Raw genomic sequence first — 25,566 nt, forward strand, 5'->3', positions numbered from 1 at the left:
ACAACCATCCAAAGTAATACAAGATAACACTGAGACAAACACATACAGGATAGGCCAGGTCACTTGGACATGGAGACGAAATGGATGCACCCTTACAGCACCTGTTTTTCTTGCTGAACACACTTCTTATGTGACCTTCCAGTAATAATACCGAGGCTGGATCATCAAACAAATTACCTAGTTAAGATGGCTTTATTAAATCATTATTTACAGTGCTATTAACAGACAGCATTAAAGCCCTTTAAAAATGCTGTTTCCTTCCCAGTTCTTCCAGCAGAGTCTATTCTACACAACTTTTGTACAGCGCACAGAAATTTCAGTTTCCTTCGACTGAGTTTATTTTCCATTTACTTTAACAAGTTCTTCATAACAGGATAAATAACTACATTAGTTGCATTAGTCAGTAATGTCGCACTACTCCCTACCAACCTGTTTACACAACTGCTCATTCAGTATTTGTCATTGCCCTGTCTACTTTAACTAGCGGGAACAAATAGAAGCAACACCTTTTAAATGTAACCAAGACACATCACATGAACATTAATGAGAGAAGACATTCTTCCTTTCTTTCACTGAAATTATTTGCAACTGTAAAAATTTTTTTAAAAATCAAAAATTTGCACTTAAAGTTTTAAATGAATTTTCTGTTCACTGGATGACAACACACACACAAAATATATATATATATATATATATATATATATATATATATATATATATTATATATATATATATACTTTTTTTTTTCAGTGTACTTTCTGAGGAGGAGGGTGGCAAATTCAGTTGTCTCTTATTTTATATTTTGCACATGAGCAGGTTCTTAGAGGACTTATGTACTAAAGCATTGCCATGAATAGTGACAAACCTGAGTAGTGCTCATCTTTAAATCAATAGCAGCTCCAAACCCTTCTCATTACATTTTTTCACAACTATATGCAATAACATGCGTCTTTCTTACAAGACTGATCACACGATACATACAGGACATTATCGCTTACATCATAGAAGGGTGCTTAATACATTTTTCAAACATATAATTGGATTAATTATAATTTTATTATATTGTCTTAATTCTTATTTTTAAATGCTTTCCTCGGGTTTTTCTGAAACTGAACGTTACAATGGATGTTAGATTTTATTACTCATAGAACAGCCACCTTCAAGCCTCACCACCCGCTGACAATTAAGTACATTTTTTACGGTACTCAGAATTAAGCAGTGATACTATTAAAATATTGCACTTCACAATGACATTAATCACTGCAGCATAAACAACTGTGACCCTTATTAAGCACAGGGAAAGCAGAAATCAGCCAAACTTTGTAATCACAGCACTTTGTGCACATGAATTTAGATTCAGCAACAATATCACTGAGCGGTTGTTTACTAAAGGTGCTGCTAAATGACCCTCCTTTGTGTGCAGCAAGTAATCAAGGTTCCTTCTCAAGTCACCTGTCATGTTTCTTCAGCATAACATTTCTCCCCTGAAAATTAACTGAACCAACAGGCCAGATAAGCTGTGAAAGGAAAATGGACTTGATTCCAACATTACAATAGGCCTGCAGCACTTCACTTTAGCTTCCTTTTGGTCATAATTTAATTACGAGTATCAGGTAGAACATTACTTGGGTGAACTCAACCGTTAAGGTACCAAGACAGAAACTGTAGTTCAACAATAAGAAGAAGCCTTAATGGAATCTTTAAATTCCTGATCCAAGCTTGTTAATATGAAAGACTAACTTCAAACCCAATCCACCTTTGTGGTTCCAGAAAAAAGCCTAATTTTTGCACAAATCTGAACAGAATTCTGACTGGGACTAGGTGACAGACAAATCAGAGTGACCTGCTTCATTTTGTTGCTCTAGAGAAAAGAAAAAACCCAGAAAGGAACTGCAAAAGCAGGAAGACAGGAACATCTTACAGTTTCCAAAGAACATTTTCCCATTACAACGTGAAAGAGAAACTCACATTTTAAAGACATTTGCACACTGTGTAGCAGGCCACTTAATAAAAAGAAGAGGTAGAACGTGGCTCATGGATGCAATAATAAGACTAGTTTCATTCATTTGGGAAAAAAGACAGGACAACATCTAAGAGATCATACAGACTGGTTCTAGGTCAAACTGCAATTTCTTTAGCCCGAATGACCACCCATTTTCTTACCAAAATGGACCATTAAATACCATTTACCAGTGTAAATGTATCTCACTGTCACAGCAGTGTGTGACAACTGTGGATCAAAGAAAGCACTGTTAGCGCTGTAATGCCCAGCCTCTGCATAACAGTGTATGCGGAACAGGAAATGCACTACAAGAACAGTGCTGCCGCACAGCGCCTTTATACTAAGACACTCAAGAGGGTAACTTGTGAACTCTTTTCAGAGATATAACAAGCAAGACTGAAACAAATGAACCACTGTGGAAAGTAAGCACTGATTATTGTTGATGTTCTTCAGAGCACTTGCTGTTCGGTCCCCAATTACTTGTTTCCACTGAGAAGCAGCTATCAGCTTGAAACACTTTGGCAACCCCCCCCTTCCCCCCCCTTCCCAAGAATGTCAGGGAAGAAAAAGATTGCATGTGAATTTATACATGCAGCCCCCGTTTCTTTCCATGGTGCAACTGACAATGTACAACATCTCTAATGTTCTAAGAAAAAGAACCAAAACATAGGAGGCAAAACATTGGGCTTCCAGCCAGTGGCTACAAGGGGGTGGTAGAGAGGCTCCAGGGTCGCTCCTCTCTCTTCCTGCACGCCACCTATTGGGGAGAGAAGAGGACGGCTGATCCAACGTGGCCTCCTGTCCCTTCCCGAGGTCTCACTGTCCTTGGCACTGAAGACATCTACACTGTCATAAGTCTGTCACTTTGTTCTCCACAGCGGCAGCGATTTGCTGCAGCCTGTAGCCAAGCTGCATCTTCTGGGCTGTGGTGTCCTCCTCTAAGGCAGTAATGATCTGGGGAATCATTGAAGCACAGACTGTTATGAAATCAGCACAGTGCACCATAAACCTGCCCTTCTCCTACTTCTCCCGAGAACTAAACGAAACATACCTGGTCGTAGTACTTGTTGATGTATTTATACAATTCGTGCAGCGCCACAAGGTAATTCAATTCACCTGAGTAATTCTGAACAGAAGAACAATCATTAAAAGAATCCAATAATTTCGCTCCATTTCACTGCCATGTATTACTTCACTGAAAGCACAATGTGTGTTTTTCTAAATAGGCAAAATAAATGTCCCTTCACTGGCCACTTTATTAGGCACACAACTGTTTACACATATAGATTGCCCCTCACAGTTAGTGAGCCACGTGGTTGTGACTCATCACATAAAGCATGCATGCAGGGTCCAGAGATGCAGTTGCTGTTCAAACGAATATTGGAATTAACACCATGTATGATCTAAGTGGCTCTGAACGTGATTGCTATCGCCTGTAGTTCCAGCATGTCAGAAACAGACACCATCCTTGGATATTTAAACAGGTGCGATACACAAAAACCATCCATCCAGTGAAACTTCTGTACACTATAACACACTGTTAATGAAAGAGGTCAGAGGGAAACAGGCAAATATGTTAGAGCTAACAGGAAGACTACAAGTGCAAAAATTACAGCTTAGTACAACTATGCTGCGCTCAAAGGCAACACCAAACAACTCATTGAGCCTTGAAACAGAAGCTTACTGTGGATCATCTCCTGTGAGCTCAGAGAAAGCACACAAGATTCCAGCATTCATACAGTCACTAAAACTACATGGTCAAAGAGTGGGAAAACATCGTTCGGTCTGTCAACCCTCAGTTTCGGTTGTGACACGCCGATGGAAAAGTTAGAAACTGGTGTGAAAAGAGCAAATCCATACAGCTACTTTTGCAAAAAGAGTAAATCCATTAAACCACTTTTCCTGGTGTTAACAGCACAACTTGGTGCTGTAATGGAGTGCGGAATGTTTTGTTGGCACACAATATGTTTTTTAGTGCCAAATGATCATGAATTGGTTGCAGCAAAATACAAAGACACTCTTAGTGAACAAGTGCATCCCTACAAGCCCAGTGTAGTATTCCTTAAACTGACAGTTACAACAGGATAATGTACTATGACACAAAGCACACCTCATCGCAGGATGGTTCCACAGGCATGAAAGAGCCTTTACTTTACTCCAGTAGTCCGCACAGTTCACATCTCTCAAGCCAACAGAGCATCTTTGGGATGAGGTGGAACATGATGTTAGCAGAATTAACGTGCAGGTGAAAAATCTCCAGAAACTGTGTGAAGCTGTCAAGGCAGCACAGACCAAGAACACTGTGGAGTGTGTCCAGCTCTTTGTTACTGGAGGCAAAAGAGGATCCCACCTGACCCGATCTAAGTGTATCGAAGAAAGTGGCCAGTGAACGCATTCAATCTTCAAAGAATGTGCAGCTTTTCTGTGCATTATTTCTTTATATTGTGAATGATAGCATATTCTGTACTTAGAATTATGAGTACTTAGTGCAGTAAAGGTATTAAGTACAGAGAACACGGGAAATATTCCACTTTGAAAAAGAAAGATGAAGGGAATTTTTTTAGGTGCTGTTGCAGGTACACACAAAACAAGAAACCTACTCTGGACAGCTCAGCCAGAGCGGAGTTCATCTCCTGGTCGCTTGCAGAGATGGTCTGTCGGATATCGGCATAGTACCTGTTCAGACAGAAGGGTGAACAGGAATACGGGCACTTTGGGGTTCTTATCATATACGCAAGGACAAGACAGCCCACGCACATATTTTACATGAATATCAACTCTATATTGCTCTAAAATTACCCTGACTGCTAAGCAAAAAATGCAATGCTTCATATAAATGTTAATTTATCCTGCTATCCAATGTCATTAACTGCTTGTCCTGATTAGGGTTTCGGGGGTCCAGAGCCTGTACTGGAATCACTGGCCGCAAGGCTGGGGGGTTATATAAATGTTATATTAACATTTTTATACGCATGGGCTTTTACCATGCTCTTTGTTGCTGCTGCTGAGTTTATTAGAGGCTCATGTTCCCTTCCTGCTGGGCTCTGTAATGGATTCCATACGGTCCTATTACCCAATAACAAACTGCCAGGTCAGGCTCTGTTCCATGAGCAGAAAGACACCTGCCAAAAGCCCTCATTCCCCTGTATGCCAAGTGGCCAAGTCTCACCTCTCCACCATCTGTTTGTACCGCGGGATATCTCTTGCATACAGCAGCTTGTTGATTGGTGAATCCTGCAAATGGGAATTTAAGCCTTTTTAAAATGGTCTTGGTACAGAACTCTGAAGTGCTGCCAAGTTGCAGAAAACCATGTGGATTAAGACAAACACACCAAACAGTGACAACAGAGACATTGCCTGTCCCCCAGCAACTGATGTGATTCTACTGTACAAAGCGACTCTCACCCTGCCCAGCTTGTGCTCCGCAATAGTACAGGAGTCCATGAAGGTCTGAGCGATGACTGATAGCACAGCGTCAACATTATCCGAGGCCTGCACGTCAAAGATGAACTGGGGGTTCTTGATGATGTTGATCCAGAATCTCAAGGGCAAACTTTGGGGAGAGCAAAAAAAGAAATGACCTTTGGTATTTCCACCAATGTGATGAGGAAGGAAGAAAACAAACACTTTAAAACTGCAAAAGGAAAAAACAACATTTAATAAAGAGAGATAAAAATGTAAGACTGCTAAACAATCTGGGAAAACAAGAGTCAGATGGATAAATTCAGACACTCAAGAACCGTCCACAGGCTGTCCTGCAAAACAGCTCATCCTACCTGTTGGTCTTCCATATATGGATAGTCTCTGGATCAGTGATACCATGTTGTGCTGCATGCTCATCAAGCAGGTCAAAGAAGTACTTGACAGCTAAAGGGACTGGCCTGCTAGTGCTGAGGACCACTTGGAACAGGTCATCCACAAATTTCTGCAAGGTGCCCTGAAGGGGAACAGGGGCGAGAGAGAGAGAGAGGCAGAGAATGAAAATTGCTGTAAACGATGAACTGACATTCTGCACTAGAATTGTAAATTAAACCTGTGTGTTCCCCATATGCTTTTGTCCTTCCCTTTATTCTGAATGTGTGATGCTCATAATTCTAGACTGTGCCAGTACCTTCATGGAAAGCAGACGTGTGAGGTAGATCTCTGGGATGGCCTTGGCCCTCTCCCTCTCCTTCAGGCTGCCACGCCGATGCCTGGGCAACTCTGTTTCCTCACTAGCCTTCACCAGATGCCACAGTTTCACGCCACCTTCATCGGCATCCTCCAGCATTGGTGTCTCTAAAGGGTAATGGAGGTGTACAATGAAGGAATGAAGCCCATTCAGTCACCAGATCATTCGACTACAGTGTACAATGTGTACAATCCACCTCCAAAATTCCAAAACAAAGAAGCAGAAGAAGAGTCATTACACTTGTTTGTGTAGTGTAACTGTAATCTGTAATTGTCTATTCTGTTCTGGCATATTTGCATTACCTCATGTATTACGTGGACCTTGTCACTATGTGCCGTGTCTTAAGCTGTTGTACGTGTGAATTTCAGTCCAGGGACTAACTAATGAAGTACTTAGCCCATCAATGGTGTTGAACTACACTGTTAAAAATGGCTTGCAAATTTTGTAGCTCCTGACAGGACTAATGAATTCGTATGAAATGCTCAAGCCAGTGGCATAAGGATTCTCACTCTCTCCGGCAACATAGTCATGGCTGTCATGGTGAATGTGCTTGTTGAGGCGAGGAACCAGTGCCACAGTTGCTCCGTCTGGCACCTGGGGATCAGGAGCACAGTGAAAAAGTATGATAAACAGAAAAATATCCAGGTGTCATTTTCATATATAAATAATCATTGTTACACTAATGGAAAACTCATACACTTTGCAAAGTCAACATCCCTCAGCGTACAAGAAACTGCACTTAAGTGAATAAGAGACTGAACCCTAGCCTACCTTGTAGTGTTGCAGAGTGTTGAGGCGTTTCCAACTTCCCTGCACCACAGATGTGAGATCTTCATCAGAGAGGATCAAGTGGCCTGCCACGCCTGAACGCCACTCTGAGGACCATCATACAAAAGTAAAAATCACAGAGAAGGCTGGCGGAGCTACTAACAAATAAACCAGCTGGGTGCAACAAAAGTGTAGATGATGATGCAGCAGAAGCTCAGGGGGCCACTATTTCATAGTGTTATCCGCCTACAGCTCCAGAAATAAAGTGTTCACCAAACAGTTTTCACTTATGCGTAACAAATTAGGTGAGCACTTTGATTTAAACACTACCCATGATTCTAACATCGATTTGCAAAAAATTACAGGTGAACATCTAAAATGTCAGATTACCAAGGTCAAGGGAATCTGTGTGTGGCCGGTGGGAGAAGGGGGTTCCCTTGTACACCTGGTCCAAGATCTTCTCCTTCACCTGAGTGATGGTGTCACAGTCCAGCACCTTGGACGGAACTGACTGGGCCTCGTTCCCAGACCCACTCTGCATCAGCACATTTAGCGTCTGGGAGTGGAGGAGCATCGGATTAAAATCTCTTTCCTTTTGACACCTGATCATCCCAGTTAAGTAATTAATGCACTTATCACTGTGAACACATTGAGTGCACTGATCAGGATGACTTCTTTAAGCAGTGACTTTCTCGGCAGACCCTGAATTTCCAGTGGTAAGGTGCTCCTCACCAGCGTGTGGTACTCAATGTCATCCCTCAGCAGGCGGTTGTCGTTCAGGGTGTATTTGGCCTTCCCTGTTATGGCATCCACTGGGCCCTTGTCCACCTGGTGCTTGATGGCTCGGAACAGCATGTAGAGGGACTCCCCTGCGGAGTCCTGGAGACGATGTTAGGGAGACAGATGGACTACTATGATCAAAGGCCCGCTTGGTGGTTCCACATGGAAAAGATCCAAAAGTAAAGCACAAAGATTCTCGGTTCTGGCTCCAATGTGGAGGAATGACCTCCTCCTCTCACTCAGAACTGCTTAATTTCGCTCTACATTTAATCAGAGTCTTGAAACTCACCTCTTCCCAACTCACTTCTCCCATGATCTCTTAAGTTCACGTAATGTGTAAATGTTCATGCTCTATAACGTTCAGATCGTAACTGTTGAATAACAGATAAACTTTTGTGCAGCTACTTGTGTAATTAAATATTTAATAATAATTTTAAAATATTATTCAGAATTGTTGATTATTTGGTTAAACCTTTATGCAACTACTCGTGTGATGTACATTGGTTCATATGGTGGACAGTAACTAACTGTACTTTAGAATTACACGTCTGCATCTACGTCTCTCTTTCTGCTAATGGAATGCACACATTGTATTTTCTACGAGATGTACGTCGCTTTGGGGAAAAGCGTCTGCTAAATGAATAAATGTAAAAGTAAATGAAAGCCCATCACCACGCAGCAAGGGCTGAGTGTGTTCGGGTGCGCTGCTTTACACACGTTCAATCTTACCCTCAGGAAAGCATAGAGGCAGATAGACATCCAGTTAGTCAAGAGCTTCTCCACCACAGACTCCGTTCTGCAGGGGGGAACAACCAGGAACACTCCATAAAAATTCTCACTTAACCCAGAAAACTGAATCCAAGACAATTTCCCAGTTTACATTTATTCATTTAGCAGACACTTTTCTCCAAACTGACTTCCAATGAACAGTGTGTTGTCAGCCCACACCTTATTCACCCAAGGTCACTTACACTGACAAACTACTTACAATGAGTCACTAATCCATAAGCCGTCGAAACATGTTTTCTTTCTGTCACTCACACTCTAACACACACACACACACACACACACACAAAGGGTGATTTGGGAGTCACCAATCCACCTGAACAACATGTTTTTGAACTGTGGAAGGAAACCCATGCAGATATGGGGAGAACATGCAAACTCCACACAGCCTGAGCAGAGATCAAACTCATGTCCTCTCGCACCATCCAGGTGCTGTGAAAGAGCAGTGTTACTTGCTGTGCCATCATGCTGGCCAGTTTAAGAGAGTATTTCAAATAAAAGTATTTAGTCATATCATATCCTCATATCCTCTTGGAAGACACAGCTGTACAGCAGGGAGGGGAGAAAAAAAAAAAAAAAAAAAAAAAATCACATTAAGTCCTGAACCCATAGATGTTATGCAAATCATTCTGCTTTTAGTCAAGGGTGGATGCTGTGAAAGGCTCTGGAAAGTTCATCTAGGGTGTGAACCCTAGTCTGCTTAAGAAAACATTTCCCTCAGAAGAATCCTTAGTTGTTCTATTTAACTAGTCTTATACCTTCCTTATCTTTATGGGCAGCGGTGCCAAGGTGCGGCTGGGTTTAATTCCCTTGCCTGCCCTAAATTACTCCCCTATTTATTTTTGTTTGGGCTGTTACCGCATCCTCTGCTTCTTGGATGTTTTAGTTATTCACAATCTTTCATGAGTATTAGGATTTTACAGCAGACCACATTTCTAGAGCTCAAACTTTACTGAAGTGTTTATTTCTTTTGTTTTAAACCTGATTGGTTCATGAGCCTTGTTCATGCAGTGGACACAGGCCTCTCTGGACATAAATATCTGGCCTGTTCAGGGGGGTAAATTTAAAAAAAAAAAAAAAAAACTTAATGACTTCCTGTCGCTGGCAGTATTCTGTGTAATGCTTTGGCTCAATTGCAATTTTATTAACAAAATATTTTACTTTATTAGCTGCAAGAGTCTTTGCTATTCTTCCACAATGTCTGCAATACAATGTTTTCTCTTATCCTCTGTATGTGTTTCATGAAGTGACACAGTGTTTTGAGCCTCACACACCCAGCCTCGCTCTGTTCTCTGCTTTCTCACCTGCGGAGCATGAGCTTTGGGTTCTTGGCCACATACTGCTCCACCAGGTCATTCAGGAGCGTCCTGAGGATGTCGGTGAAGTACTCCAGCTTGCCATGCAGAGCCACAGTCAGCAGGGAGGCCACATATGCACGGTCCCGGGGTGAGAAGGTCCTCTGGCTCTCCAGGGTGTGGATGAACTGAAAGAATCACAGAGGGATATTTACTGAAGTACTGCACAAATGCTAATTTTACTTCAAAACATTTTTGTCTTGTACTCCAGCATACATAAATTATTGAACTAAAATGGGGGGCGCAGCGGGTTGCTCTGGTGCCTTGTAGAGCCTCGGCTGTGTGACCGCATGTGGGTTTGATCCTCACTCCCCACCCTTGTGAGTTCTCGTGAGTTTCCTCTGGGTGCTCTCGTTTCCTTCCATAGCACAAAGACACGTGTTTCAGGTGAACTGGTGACTCTAAATTGACCATAGTCTGTGAAGGTATGTGCATGTCTGCTTGGCCTGGTGCCCCATGCTTCCTTGATCGGCTCTGAACTGCTGCAAACCTGAGTTAGGATAACAGAATGAGTGAGTGGACTAAAAACTGTCTCCATATCCTGATATAGGTGCTGACATAAAAATGTACCGAAGATAGCAGCTGTAGAAAAATATACATAAGTATATGGAGAATTTTTTTACAAGGAATAACTAAATGTCAATAGACTCATCCCTCAGTTATTTGGTCTCCTGACATCTTGTTTTTCATGTATCCAGACCACAGTTATTAACTGGTCTGAATTTTCATATATGCATATTGTGTCTGGGCTGTGACATTCAGTCCTGCTTGACAAACTGACATTGCATTTGAAAATTGCACAAAGGAACTTTCTAACAGAGACGATGACATGCACTGCATTGTGGGAAGCATGTATCCACATTCTCGGTTGTGTCTTAGCACTCTTGTCTCGCTAACGTACAATTTTGTTTGTGTCCTCTGATTTGTACCATTTTGGGTTAATTTTCAAATTCTTTTTTTTTTTTTTTAAATGTGACATATAGCATTAATCTTTGTGAAGCCAGCGCAGGCACATGGCCCTTCATGAAATTTCTACCAATAGTTTGTTACTACCCTATAAATGCTGTAGAACTGGATAATCGGCAATATGTGTATACGACCTAGGTTACTTAGTAGGAAATTGTAATCCATACATGTGCTGTAATATAGGTCTACCATCATGACACAGTATGTTGCACTGTATGCTACCCTTGATGAGGACTCATCCTTTACCTTAGTGAGGAAAAGTTTGCTGTTGAGCAGGTTGGACAGCTGCACCAGACCTTGCTCTACGGTTTGCCTTCGGCACTCCTGTACATCTAGATCACGATGAAGCGGTGACTCGCGATGCCCAGGGAAGAAGATCCGTTCTGCGTACATACGATAATCCAGGAAGGGGATACCAGAGCCAACAAGGTCACTGGACATATCCATCATCTCTGTCATGAGATCTGAGGGAGGGGATGGAGAGGATGAAAATGACATCATCATTTCAAATTTAAGCCAGTGCAGAAAACATGTTGATATCTCTTGATATTTATAACATTTCACAGAGCTCATTAATCACATAAGAATAAGTGAAGAATGAACTGGTCAAAAAAAAAGTTTTGCTATCTGCTGAACATGAATTTTTTTTTTTTTTTTTTTTTTAAATCAACTTCCTATCTTACCAGTGAATTCCTTCTTGCAGCGGTCTCTCACGCTAGTCTCAAGGTTCTCTAGTTGAATCTGGACCTTCTTGTAGTCCCTCAGGGCTTGTTTGCTCTTCCTCCTGCCAACCGGAAAATTGCCCATGGAGATGTTAGCTGTATCATTTTGGCTAAAAACAAGCTCATGTTCACTAAAGAGGTGAGCTCGGAAATAAAACCCAGGTGGGGCTGGTACGTAACTGCCAGCATAGTCTCACAGTGAAAGCAGTGCTGACAGGCTCTGTTGGCAGCAAAGGTGTTTTTGTTCCTACTTATTTGATTAAACTACAGGGAGCAGGAAGGCTGTTTGCTGAGAGCGGCACCTGTATATGAGGACGATGATGAGCACAATGAGAGCCACAATAGAGGCCCCAACACCAACTCCAATTTGGGCCTCCAACGGAAAAGTGGACAGACTTTGGATGTCGTACTGGACCTTGCCCAAGGAGAAGTTCAGGTTGCCCATCAGGACCTGTGCTTGGAGAGCAGGAATTCAAGAACAAAGGTGTAGTGACAGGTTCAGCCTGGCCCAGTTAACACTGCATTTTGGGTTGGAGACTCAGTAGAAAACAGCATGTCTCGCATCTGCTGTCAGCTGCTGTCTTATTTGTACTCTACAGAATCCTGTTAACATTTACAATCAATACGAGGCCTATAAAGGTTTGTTAGGACTCACAATGAACTCTGGGAGGGCATCTGTGCCATCACGCTTTCTCCCGGGACCCGCCAAGGGCTGCAGGGCCGGGGGCTCGCAGTAAAGGTGGTTTCGAGTCAGAGTCTTTACAGAGCACACTCCCTCTCCAATCAGAGCCACCACCTCCTCCTTGAAGATTGCCAAATCCAGGTTCTCTCCCTGACAAGGACCCAAGCCAAAAAACATTTAAAAAAAACATAACTTGAAAAATGAGCTACAGATGGAAAGTTGATTTGAGTATTCACACTAAGACAAGTCACAGAGTTGCTTGAAAGTATGTGAACCCCTTGTGTCGCTTAGTTTTCCCACAAAATGGTTACTGAATGAGAAGCAGTGTTTCTCGTGTGACAGAATAGGTGTTTAATTACCAATTCCATATTTTGCTTTAGAGGAAATCATGTGTGTAGTAGAAAAAAACTGAATAAGTGCAGGTGCAAAAATAAGTGAACCTCCAAGTTGCACTGATTAAACAAAGTAGGTAAGTGGAATCAGGTATGTAAATCAATCATTTATTAATCTTTATAAGTTTAAAAATTAAGAGTAAGATTTTATTAGTTTATTTTAATATTTTATACAAGGATAATTTTCCATCCCTATAGGGCTCACATTCTTTCAAGCAGCACTGCATGTAAGTAAAAGATAAATAAAATAAATTCAGGAGTTACTAAATCAATGTTCAGGCAATACAAAGCTATATGGTACATCTGTGTATGCCTATTACTGCATATCTATGGTATATCTGAGAGGAGAACAGCAGTGTCCCAGACCTCCACTGAGATGATACTGCCTGGTTTGTATCTGTAGGGCTTGCTGGGATCATGGTGGTTCAGCTGGTGCAGTGTGGGGTTGACTTCATAGCTGAAGGCGGTTGGGCTCACGGAGGCAAAGTCAAAGCGCAGGTTGTCCAGGAGGAACTCCACCTGAACTCGAGCACGGTGAGCCTCAGCCTCCAAGGTGGGCGTTGGGCACAGGATCAGGGTGGAGGTGTTCACTTGGCAGCGCTCTGTATACTGGGGCCACAGATGAACAGGAATGTGAGGTAAGTGGGTAAGAAAGGCAGACCCAGCCACACTCTAGACCACACTCAGTGTTTGATGTTCCATCCTGGGGAAGGTACATTAACAGTTTTTCTGTGTTTCCAAAGACATTTATATTTACAACTATTCATGTAGCTGACAACTTTCTTTAAATCGTCGGAGGCAAAGTGAAAGCGCAGGTTGTCCAGGAGAACTCAACCCATCAGCGACTCACCTGTTTCATGATACAGAGTACATCCTTGGGACAGCCAGGTTCTGGAACAATGCGCCGATGCCTCAGTGAACCTGCGTCGAGGGACTCCGGTTCTGCGGCTCTTCTGGCCCTGCTCCTCCTCCTCCGCCTACTGGTTGTAGGGTGGTGTTGCTCCAGCGGGGACACCGTCACCAAGATGTGAGGCTCTTGAACCACATCCAGGTTGTGTCCAGATACATGAATCATCCGCCCACCACTAAACATGTATGGAGGGGTTCGAAATGAGGTATTTTACTAGTATTAGGTCCTTGTTTTCCCCTCAAGTTACCTCTGTTAGTAGGTATTTGAATACCTCAACTACAGCAATACAAATACATTATCCAAACTACACAGCACAAAATGGAGAGGAAGCCAAAAAAGATGGTTAAAGGGAAGGATAAGAGTGTCACCTCAGGAAGCTCTTGGAGGGGGCAGCAAAGGTGATGTTGGGATTTAGAGTGTAGTGGTAACTGCTGCCCAACAGATGGCGCTCAGCGCTGCCGTAGCGCACCGTTACACGATGCTCCCCCGTCCTGTTGCTGACACCAGTCCGGCACTCAATCCTGTTCTCCTGCACTTCAGAAGAGCTGCATGACAAGAACATTGCGTAGACCACAGGGGTTTATGCCGGACGGCTGATATAGGTAATTCTATGTACAGTATTTCTAAGGAAGAGAGCTCACATGAGGCAAGGCACGTCTCCAACGAACACGCAGACCTCGCTGAGGTGACCTGTGAGCAAGTTCCTTCCTGTAATGAGCAGCAAGGTCCCTCCTGCTTTTGGGCCTCTCAGAGGTGACACACGACTAACCACCGGGTCCTGGAGACACACAGACAAGTCTTAAACGTGAATCACTCGCAAAAACATTTTATGAGGTTCATACATGTTTCAACAGTTCTGAAGAAGATGGTAAAACTCGGATCGCTGTCTACAGCGGGTTATTAACACAGCAGAGAGCTAAACTGCTAACGCATTAAGGTACATTATGTACACCCATGTCCTGTTATAAAGATGCTGAATTTATAGACATTCAGTTATGTGAATTTCAAGAATTTGCACCACTTGACCTGGTGGCTTTAGTGCTGCTGAGATCAACTAACCCCAGCAGATGAACACACAAACAGTTGTGTGTACACACTCAAGATGCTGGGAATGCAGCCCAACTCTGTATCTGAAATCCCACACTGATTTTCAGGAACAATTTAGGTTCGTATAAAAGGAAATGGGTGTATTAGCAAATTAACAATGTTTGTTGTCACAATGAGGAACCAGATAAGCCAACCGATGTTCAACTAGTTGTTTTAATCAAACAGTTCAGATCTTTCATGCTGTGAGTACCTGGTAGCTGAACTTCTGGCTAGACAGCCCATACCCTCCACTGGTCACTTCCACTGACACCAGTCCACTTCTCTCCCCCATGCTGGCTGAGGTCACACACACAATTCTGCAATAGGGCAGAGCCAGAATGGAAACAAACCACCACTATCACAATTTAAGCTTCAAGCCAAGTCAGTGACTATCTTGCTCTGAGCACTCTTGCGCTACTGCCCTCTCCCACTTTGACCCGAGGCCAGTTACCTGGAGGAGACTTCATATCGACTGAGGAGCACAGAGCAGGGAAGGCCGGCTACAGTGACAGAGTGCTGGATGTCCTGGGCTTTCTGGCCCAAGTTGGACCCTGTGATGGTGATGGCGGTGCCACCTTCCAGTGGACCTGACAAGGGCTCGAACTGCCGGAGAGATAAGGAGGCCCAACTGCCCTTAGATCTGAATGTGACAGAGATGCTTTCTGGCTCAAAGAAGAAGTGCGAAGCCCCCCGGTGTGACAGAATTGCAACGCAAGCCCACATTTGCTGCATACTGAAGAGAGAAGTTTCAAGCTGAGACTCACAAAGTGAACGAGGGGTGCTGGGCAGGTGGACTCGACCTGATTGGCGCAGGTATCCCTGTAGATACAGCGGGCCTGGGTGCCCCCGCACCACACGCAGCCATACTTTTGGTGAGCCGTGCGGCAACGGCTGCAGTCAGAGCGTCCCACAGAGCAGTTGTACAGGGTCACTGTGGCGCAGTAGTGTGAAACAAAGGAAGACACAGAGTGTGAACACCACAAGTCCATGTGGTAACCAAGACACAGACCACTCATGTGAAGGTGCCTCTGAAGCTCACCATGGCTGCTTACCGTGGAGGTCCTCAGCGCTGTCCAAATGGAAAGAATTTCTTCTCTTTACATGAACCACGACATTATACTCCTCAAGGGAAGCAGAATACGAATACTGCAACAGCAACAATACCACAATAACCTGTCATGAGCACAGGAACTCTCTGTACCACCCTTAAGCACCCATTACATACCAGAATCCTGAACTCTGACCTCTGCACCCACTCCCCATCCAGAATGACACCAGCCGCTTTCGTAAGGTGTACAGAGACTGTCCTCTCAGGGCCCTTACAGGCTCTGCTGAAACCTCACTTAAATTGGTGTCCATCCCAAGTACAGCTGCTGTATTTCTTTAATACGTTCCATATCGACTTAGATTAGGTCACACTACCCCTCATTTCCAAACAATTATTGTACAAAAAACCTGACTTTCTTGCACTACCGCTTTAAAATCTGTTTACATTTCTATTTATTGAACCGATCACACCACTGCACTTTATCCCATAGTGTTTTTAGTTTAGCAGTTAGTAATTGTGAATTGTACGGTAGTAGTAATAGTACATGTATGTCCTCTGTGTCACACTGTGGTCTAAGAGAAATGCTATTTAACTCCGATGTATGTTCTAAACATATTGTGGAAGCGACAATAAGGTTGACTTTGAGGAAGATCAGAAGCAGAACACGACGATATTAAGCTGAGGGAACAAGAAAAGTCCTACAAATTCCCCCAAACGCAGGCAATGGTTGATCTATAATTCTACACTCACCAGTAGCATTGCACTCGTACTCTAATGAGAAACAATTGCCCAAACTCTCCATTATTGCTATTAATACGATTTACTATTGATTTGCTAATAATGACGCTGTCAAAATAAAGGAATAAATTCTTCCTCTGGGATCCAAAGCTAATTTACTTTTTAAATTTGTTCTCAAACTGACACAATGTCACTTAAAAATCACTGAAAACATTTTTTTTTTTTTTAAAAAAAAAAAAAAAAAAAAAATCACAAAATTACATCATCCTCAGTACATTTCTGTGTTCGTCTGCTGAGGCCAGTTATCCATCAGCATGTGGTCATTTCACCCTACAGACTGAAAAGTTCAAATAAGTTTGGTCAGTGTCCTTACACCATAGTGAATGGTTAAATTTTTTTTCCTAAGCGCCCCTATACCCAGTGGGCATATTACAAGGAAACGGTGTGCAAATGAGTGCGTATTGAATCATCAAACAATGTGAACGAAAGGACAACGCAATAAAAATACATATATACATACATACAGAAAAAAACTGAAAAAATCTGACCTCATGCAGCTGGCAAGTGATATAGAAGAGTGAAATGTCCAAATCATCCACTTCCACATATGCATCTACAACCACGGCTTGTCCTTCAATCATCAGTTCACACTCATAGTCTTCATCCTGCGCAAAATGAAATTTAAAAAAAAGAAAAAAACAGAAGAGTTTAGTTCACAAAAAGACCTTACAAATATGCTGCACACAGCCACACAGGACAGATTAAGTAACCCATCCAGCTCTGATTCTCAACAGTACAGGTCAGAGTATCACCTGAAAGAGGTGAAGGTTGCGTGCTATCAAGGTGATCTTCCTTTCCACACCTACGGGCAGGAGGGTGGAGCCCTGAACGGTCTCAACACAGGGGCAGGCTGAAGACCCCATGTTTCCAGAGACCCCTTCGTCACCCTGCATTCATAGCACAGGCTTCATATTAAACCTCTTTTTAATAGAGCAACTGCAACACAGGACTTAACTGGGCAGAATATCTTTGCTGCACAGGGTCAAACATTCTTCACACACACCTAACAGAACTAACATGTGTAATTTTAAATACAGTCCTACCAGACTGTTATGCTTCTGCACCTCTGACCGCTTGGTCCATGCCCAAAATCAAAGCTTAAAAGTTTTTGATTCTGGCTCTAATGTGGTGAAACATCCTACCTCCCTCACTCAAAACTGCTGAATCTCTCTCAACAAGCAAGCGGAGTCCCAAAACAGATCTTTTGGACTCACATCTTCCCTGACCTCCAACATGCTCTCTAAACAGGCATATTATTTGTTTCAAAAAGTTATATACAGCTACTCTTGTAATGCGTATCGGTTTACACAGTGGTATGTGACAAATTGACTGTACTCAAGAATCACGTGTCTGTAACCAAATCTGTCCGTCTATAATGCACTGTTGTATTGTTTTCTGAGACATACATATGTTGTTCTGTAGAAAAACATCTGGTAAATGAACAAATTTAAATGTATATATGATCCAGGACAAGCTATATGGAAGGTCAAAACATATAAATGCACAGGCAAAAAACAACAGTCTCGGTTTGCACCCAACCGTTGTTTTTCATATTTGAAGCTCATCTTGAAAGCAGTGTCAGTGTGAGTAACAATGAAACACTTTCATAATACGATGCACACAGCAAGCTGACAGACTTGAGAGAACACTAGGGGTGGGGCTCTCTGGTGCACAGGGAGGCTTACAGTGACCCATCAAAGGGGCAGCCAGGATTTTGACCATGTCGGCCCATCTGGACTCGGACTCACCGGCAAGTAATAGTCGGAGTCATATTGGGGGTCTTGCAAGTGTGAGTAGGCAGCAGGGGCCTGGTCGGCATCCCCATCCCCTGAAAGCACAGTGGCTGAGAACACGGTTGTGTCACTTTCTGCATTGGCCTCCATCTCATGTCCTTTTCCCTCTGCCAGCCCATGTGAGGTCTCGGGAGCATCATCTGTGCCTTCCTTAGGGTTTAATGTGGGTGGCATTTGGGAAGGAGACCTTTGAGGTGGGTACGATGTGGCATGTTGGCTGTCTGGCACCGTAAGGGGGAGAGATAAGACACTAGAGATTGAAGTGGATCTGTCAGAAGATGGCTCTGATTCAGTACTGAGTCCCTCCAAGGACAGATTGTAATCAATCACAGTCTCCTTGGTGAGATTTACATGAGGCGGAACTGGAGTGTTGAGGACATCCTCCTGGGGCTCAGCAGGTGGCTCCACTTCCCCTCTGCCCCGCTCTTTGGATATTAACAAAGAGGTGACATCCTCAGTGCCCTGGTCTGAAGTTGTCCCTGTCTGCAGAAGGGTGGTGGCTTCAGCAAGTGCAGTGGTAGCGTGGTCGAGTGTGGTGGGCCGAGGCGTTGTGGGTGTGGTTGCTCGTGGTGGGGTGGCAGGGATCATGGTGGGCTCAGGGGTGCTGGGTAAGCTGACTTTCAGGGTAGTTGCTGAAGTATCATCTTTGGCCCCGACAGTAGCCTGTGCAACCGTGGACGCGGTGGTGAATGATGCAGAGGAGATGGTAGGTGGTAGAGTCGCAGCTGGGATGGCTGACGTTAATGCTTCAAAGGCAGCATCCATAGGTGTAGGTGAAGGGGGAATTTTGAACTGGCAGTTGATGAAATGTTGGTCAAGGAGTAGGGAGGAAGAAGGGAGGAAAGAGACAGAAGGAAACAGGCAGAAAAAAAATACAAGAGCAAACACTTAACACAAAAATCACGCACAAAAAATCCTGACTGGTTTGGCACTTCAGACGGTGACAAAGACATGGAAATCATCAGCAGACACACAGCGCATGCGCCCAATGACCGATGGGTGTTACTTGTTCTTGCAGCTTTGGTATGTTTGGACATGAAGCAAAACAAGTTAGCAGATACAGAGACAAGCTTATCCATCAGCTATAATCAATCAATACATCACAGGCCATCTGTGCATGTCAACTTACCGTGTCAATCTGGAACCCAACAACACTAAGGGCCAGGGTACTGTGCTGTTGAGAAACAATGCAGTGCAACCTACCTGCTCATTGTAAATGATGGCACTGTGGTCACAAATGGACTTGTGGGTACATAGATGCTGGTGGACACACCAATGACAGCCCCAGCGGCTGTGCACGCAGCCACGACACCTGTGTTAGGGTAGAAACACAGAACACCAAGCTGCCTTGATGGTAATGCAGTGATAATGTGGTAATTAAAACCCCATGGGCATAGGAAACAGAGTTCCATCCAAGAAAAAGCACAGCAAGTATGAATATGAGCATCCTGGGTTCAATTCCTATTTTATCTGTAGTACATTTGAACTAGGTACTTACACTCAATTGCTCCAGTAAAAACTACCCAGCTGAAGAAATGGGTGAATACACATAAGAACATTAATATTTACTTATTTTGTAGACACTTTTCTCCAAAGTGCCTGCCAATGTACACTATGTAGCAGCATTTAGCCAACACCTTTTCACCCATGGTGACTTAAAATGCTAGACGTAGAACATACAATGAATCACTCCAGTGAATACAAACACTATGGGCAATTTAGAGTCATAATTTACTTGAAAGCATGTATTTGGACTGAGGGAGGAAACCCACAAAAACACAGGGATAACGTGTAAGTTCCACACAGACTGAGTGGGGATTGAACTCATGTGAACTGTACAAAGCTAGCATTGCAAGTTGGCTTGGAAAAAATAACAGCAATAATAATAAGAAGAATAATAATAATATCTAGGTAAAATAGATCCCTGCCTTTAAGGGAAAAGATGTTCGCAGCCTGAATAGAAACATACGACTGAGGAAATGTAACTCTGACCAAAAGGCTCTGAGGTTCAATCTTTGAAAGGGTCCATTTCCATAATTCATGATATTGATTTGCATCCCTCCTTCTGTAAGTGTGAGCTGAAGATCACTGTTGGCTTATAGTGACCTCTCTCCTTTCCTCTTAATTCTAAAAAATATATTAATGAATTACTGAATGTTCATATAGATTGATGCTACTTATTCAGAAACTGAAAATAAGAATGACAGGGAGTCGGAGAAGTTTACAGATTTCAGGAGCATATGACTCACGGCATACTTCCGGAGAGCTGCTGGATGGCGCTGCAGTCATAGAAGGTGAACTCCGTGGTGGCAACAGTGACATTGAGGAAGCGGAGGGACAGGATGACCGTGGTGGAGTCTGTGTGGGGGAGACAGTGTTCCACATGGAATTACAAGTGAGTTATTTGGCCAAAGAGGTGAAGGTTTGTCTGTATTGATTGGGAATGCTTTCAACCATCTCACAAAAACATGCATTTCTTGACAGGAGTAAGAATGACACCAATATGCATAGTGCTGTCTGTAAGAAAGCTTCCACATCAAACAAAAAAGTTATTATTTACAAGTCATCTACAAACAAATCCTTTCTTGCCATCTATTATAGTGATATGTAAAAAAAAGTTGTGTTCATGTCTTTTGTCACACCAGTGTCGTGTAGTGAAAGGTCTCAGTCTTGATCACTAAACTTAGACAACTTCTAAGGTACTGGTCTATGTCATTAACTACCACGCACAATTGCAGCACAGGAGTGCAGCAGGTAGTGTTGCTGCTTCACAGCACTTGGGCAATTTGGATATAGGTTCAAATGTAGCTCTGTGTGTGTGTGTGTGTGTTCATGTGGGAATTCTTCCATAGTCCAAAGACATGTCAGGTTAACAGGTGACTGTAAATTGTCTGTAGTGTGTTTGTATGTGTGTGGCTTCCCTGCAAGGGAGTGGTGTCCCATCCAGGGTGTAGCCCCCATAGCCTAGAACACAATGATTCCAGAGTAGGCTCTGGACTGCCATGACTCTTACAAGAACAAGCTGTTAAGAAAAGTGAGTACTACTACCACTAATAATACAAATAACACTGAACTTTCAGCAGACTTTTCTTCCACAGCATCCAATGCTGTACAGATAAGTTACTTGGACTTGGAGAAAGCAATCATGCAGTGTAATGTGCCCTTTAGGAAAGTAAATAATGCAATGAAAACAAAAAAAAACTGCAAAAACTGACAGCAAAATTTCAACACAGCAATAAAAACAAAGGCACTGCTGACATATTTCAGTATTATTATATGCATGACAAACAGCGAAACTGCTGTTTGCTGCATTTTTTGTTTCCAAATACTTTATTGGTCCCAAAGAAAACTGGATTGCACTACAGCAGCACACATGAAAAAGCAGGCAGAAGACAATGGAACAAGAAGCAGCACTGATGCTCAACTGTCAAAATAGGAAAGGAACATTGCTGTAATCAGTGGAAGTCTCCACTGCATTGGAAGATTCTTACCCTTCCCAGTGGGTATGGAGGGCACCTGGCTAGCCTCAGGGGAGGAACATGTGATGCCTGCCTCGGTGACAGTGGCAGGGCTCTCGTATCCCTGAAAGAAGCAGGAGTATTCCTCCTCTTCTGCAAGGCTGGGCAGTCCTGGTACCGATAGAAACACCTACACAACAGGATGGGTGAGGAGAGCGGGCCAACAAAAATGCTGACACGGAAAACCTTGTTTAACACAGAGGGTTGAAGAGTCTTACGGCATTTAAGTAAATCCCAGTGAACACCTTCATCAAACTTATTGTCTCTGATTGCATGCGTCAGCCGACATCATTTAAATCTAAAGGCCTTTCTCTTTTATTGATAAAGATACCACTCTCAGGTTGCACTCTGAATTACTTATCCGGACGGATTAGAGCAACTGACTGAATGATGAGAACACTGCATGAATGATGATAGTGGCTATGGTAAGAAAAAACTACGAAATTATCTGCACTACGGCAAGAGAATCCAAGACACTATCTTGACCCATAACCCAGCCCCATGTCATCCAGTGGGGAAGGCATACATCTCTCCTTTCCTCCCGGCTGATGTTGGCAGGGCTCAGTGAGAGGATCTCAAGACACCGCTGCTCTCTTTGGAAGCTCCAGAGCCACTGTCCCAGCTGCTCCCCGCGTGTACACTCCCCTCGCAGTCCACACCTGCCACATTGGCACAGAAGGGAGGAGGGTCAGCTTTGTCTTTCCACTGAGACAGCTGAGCAGATGTGCAGGTCACAGGTTCCACAGGTGCTTGCCAGGCCAGCGCATTGCTCGGTTATCACAGCTTTGTGCGCCATTATCAAAAAGATACTTGGCTCTTGCAAAAACCTAATGAAAACACCAAAAGCAATCTGAATGTTTAGATATAAAGTGATTTTACAAAGCTAGTGACGCAGGAATGGGTTGGAAAAACAGCTCTTCTGATCCATAAAAGGCAAAAAAGAAACATTCCAAAAAAGGAGAACATAAACTTGAATGTTCTGGGCAACAAAAGTGAATTCTCCACATGTCTGCGAAAACAAGGTGGAACAAATGCATAGAAATAAATACTGTCTGTGTGCTGTAAATTATCATAATTAGAACAATGCATCAAATATATTACGCACAAAGGATTACCAACTAAAAACATGAGTGGTACAGTATATTGGTGATTCTGTAAGCTTACCTTCCCTCCAGCACACACCAGCCACAGTACGGGTCACGGGCGGATAAACAGGACAGGCAGTCTGAATGGTCATGGCACTCAGCTACTGGCCTCTTCTCCACCTTTACCAAAACCATACAGAAGCTTTGTTACAACAGCATAATATTATTAGTAGAGAAAGGGTCCAACAGAGGAAGGGGTTTTAGGCTGAATCATGGTCAGAATTGCTGGTTTGAAACGTTGGTGAAGCAAGAAGGTGGCGGGTGAGCTGTCCGTTATACGGACCGTATGGCTGGTCATGATGAAGAGATTCTCATGAGCCTGGTCCAGGAACAGATCCCCGCTGATGGCTGTGTTGGCCTGGACAAGGACAGTAGAGTATTCCTCTACCTCACCAGAGGGCCCCAGGAACACCTACAGGAAGAACACAGAACTCTATGTAATAAATCAAAATCTTAGGCAGAATACATGGTAAAGGTCACAAAAAATACCTGTGAAAACTTTCATCTGAGTACCTGGGGGGTAACAATTTCAGCAACAGTTGCTGTCAGTGTTAAATACTCCACAGTTTCAATATTCCATAGTCTTCAAACTTAGAATACTAGGTTTTATTTTACACAAAGCCACAGTACCTAAAATACCCATCTAAACAGCCACTGTTCCAACAGTGAAAGGACTGTAAGACCATAATCATGGGTTCTAAATGGTTTCCATTACCAAGAAAAAACATACATGGGGGAAAAAACTAAATCTCCCAGCTGAAAGAAAAAATGTTTGCGCAATAACACATAGCTGAAAAAAGCCAAGAAATAATGTGCAGTGTACAAGTTTAGGTTTATACATCACTCAAGGTGATATAATGATACTGATATGAAATGAGAGAACCATAATGAATGTAATGCAGTAAAAATCTTGGTCAATGGGGCTTCAGGCCTGCCACTGCTAGACTGCCACTGCTAGACTACCTGCGGTCAACTGTCCTGTCTCCTTCCAGTGTTCCTTGAAAAACAGGATGGAAGTACAGGGGTCTATCGTCTCCCCCTTCAAATCATTGCTTCATCTTCTCATCCCCTTTCCTTCATACATTACGGTACGGTCCTCTTTCTCTTATCGAGTCATACTTTTCCACCTAGATCTTGTGAGAGAAGGGGATGCCAGGAGACACATCTCACACCGCTCTCCGCGCAGTCAAGAGGAGACAACAGCGCTAAGTGCAGCGTACGGATCTTCGTTTTTCTAGTTCTACAGATTTTACATATGGCTAAAGACCTGACACGTGTGCACATAATCTGAAGAGCAGCACCTACAGCTACTCACAAATCATTAAAGCAAGGTGTTTGGGAAACTCCTAAACACATTAAAGCTAAACCGCCAACCGCCCGTGGTTTTCAGTTACATCTGAAAGAAACATAATGTAGTTTTAACTCTGGAACAGTTTGCGCAAGAGTTTCAGGTCATAAAGTTATCTGACATTTAAGATCTCAGGTTACCCAGCTTAATATGGTTTTAATAGATTTCGCACTGCACCGGCCAGCGACCAGCCTAATGTAGAAGTACAGAGGAGGCAGGCCTTGCCCCAACACCTCACATTAGAGCCCGCAGTGTGTAGGTGCACTATAGGATACAGCTCTGAATGATTAGATCAACCCTCTGTAATGGCTCTATGACTGGTGAGCTGTGCTCAAAATTTCTTTGATTATAAAGTTTCCACTGTCTGCAAGTCACAGCCCAAATGACTATAAATGACTATTATGTGTTTGCCCCTCTATGTAAATTGTTCCCGAATGTCGGCGTCATCGCTTTATCAAAAACACGAGTGTGTATACTTGTCTATCAATCAAGAGAGCAAAGAAGAAGCCCATGTTCTCCTTTGAACTTGTTTTGTAACGATTCACTGAAAGCACTTGTCAAGTGTCATGAGAAATGATGACGTCCCCAAAGTCCCATGCAAGTTCACTTCAAAATGCCTCAAATTGTTTTCTGCATGCGTACTGATATCTTCATCTGTTTGCATTTGGCTGACAGCATAACGTAACGCACAAGGAATTTCACAGCACATCCATGCAAAAATACGTGAGAAAAATGGAACAAAGAACTTGCTAGGAATTCATGGCGTTTTGATGATACTCACAGCATCATTCGCATAACTACAGCTAATAATGAGGTAAGAATGTGGTGTGTATGCCTGTACACTCATGATTTATGTTAAAAAGAGCTACACTACCTTGTGTAGATTTCCTTTGGAGTCTCCCAGGAAGGCAATGGCATGACCATCCCTCACACTGACAGCCACTGCTGTGAGACGGGCAGCGGGACTATAGAACACAGGTGCTGCCTCCACTGGCACCCGACTGGCCATTGGGCTGGGGGTGTGGTCAGAGCCACAAGGGTAGGCTGCCAGGGTGTTCTAGAGATGATTAGAAAAAAATAAAAGCTTCTAAGAACAAAATGGTCTGTCTGTCACAGTCAACTTGCTTTGCATATATGTACCACAAAGCAATTAAGTCTGTCTTGATCTCTGCTCATTAACCAGGCCTCCTCTGAAAAAGTAAATGCGATCAGCACTTCCTAACAGTACCACATTAACTTATGGACCACTGCAGCCACGGAAGAGGATGTGCAGTGTTAACAGGAAAGTACATGCTC

The 25,566-nt window shown here is 43.2% G+C and overlaps 1 protein-coding gene across 5 annotated transcripts in view; it reads right to left on the reverse strand.

The window, feature by feature from the left end:
- Positions 1-1,856: 1,856 nt before the first annotated feature.
- Positions 1,857-25,566, reverse strand: part of plxnb1a (plexin b1a) — a 70,657-nt gene continuing 46,947 nt past the window's right edge. For 4 of the 5 annotated variants that reach the window (XM_018760513.2, XM_018760514.2, XM_018760511.2 and 1 more), the window contains 35 exons: positions 25,145-25,327; positions 23,206-23,334; positions 22,942-23,042; positions 22,304-22,436; positions 21,751-21,907; positions 20,509-20,617; positions 19,463-19,571; positions 18,215-19,051; positions 17,219-17,353; positions 16,955-17,071; positions 15,673-15,766; positions 15,385-15,551; positions 15,072-15,223; positions 14,832-14,937; positions 14,176-14,312; positions 13,903-14,079; positions 13,475-13,709; positions 12,991-13,233; positions 12,206-12,382; positions 11,853-12,001; positions 11,512-11,612; positions 11,075-11,292; positions 9,812-9,990; positions 8,451-8,517; positions 7,674-7,820; positions 7,332-7,497; positions 6,945-7,048; positions 6,683-6,767; positions 6,114-6,280; positions 5,779-5,939; positions 5,408-5,555; positions 5,172-5,236; positions 4,603-4,678; positions 3,054-3,128; positions 1,857-2,956 (listed from right to left, as the gene is read on the reverse strand). In XM_018760513.2, coding sequence (XP_018616029.2) covers positions 2,852-2,956; positions 3,054-3,128; positions 4,603-4,678; positions 5,172-5,236; positions 5,408-5,555; positions 5,779-5,939; positions 6,114-6,280; positions 6,683-6,767; positions 6,945-7,048; positions 7,332-7,497; positions 7,674-7,820; positions 8,451-8,517; positions 9,812-9,990; positions 11,075-11,292; positions 11,512-11,612; positions 11,853-12,001; positions 12,206-12,382; positions 12,991-13,233; positions 13,475-13,709; positions 13,903-14,079; positions 14,176-14,312; positions 14,832-14,937; positions 15,072-15,223; positions 15,385-15,551; positions 15,673-15,766; positions 16,955-17,071; positions 17,219-17,353; positions 18,215-19,051; positions 19,463-19,571; positions 20,509-20,617; positions 21,751-21,907; positions 22,304-22,436; positions 22,942-23,042; positions 23,206-23,334; positions 25,145-25,327 — 5,511 coding nt within the window. In that variant the 3' untranslated portion in view covers positions 1,857-2,851. The remainder of the gene's footprint in view (positions 2,957-3,053; positions 3,129-4,602; positions 4,679-5,171; positions 5,237-5,407; positions 5,556-5,778; positions 5,940-6,113; positions 6,281-6,682; positions 6,768-6,944; positions 7,049-7,331; positions 7,498-7,673; positions 7,821-8,450; positions 8,518-9,811; positions 9,991-11,074; positions 11,293-11,511; positions 11,613-11,852; positions 12,002-12,205; positions 12,383-12,990; positions 13,234-13,474; positions 13,710-13,902; positions 14,080-14,175; positions 14,313-14,831; positions 14,938-15,071; positions 15,224-15,384; positions 15,552-15,672; positions 15,767-16,954; positions 17,072-17,218; positions 17,354-18,214; positions 19,052-19,462; positions 19,572-20,508; positions 20,618-21,750; positions 21,908-22,303; positions 22,437-22,941; positions 23,043-23,205; positions 23,335-25,144; positions 25,328-25,566) is intronic. The other variant, XM_018760515.2, reaches the window with a different exon arrangement.

The sequence above is a fragment of the Scleropages formosus genome, chromosome 19 (genome assembly GCF_900964775.1).
Source record: "Scleropages formosus chromosome 19, fSclFor1.1, whole genome shotgun sequence".
Taxonomy (NCBI): Eukaryota; Metazoa; Chordata; class Actinopteri; order Osteoglossiformes; family Osteoglossidae; genus Scleropages; species Scleropages formosus.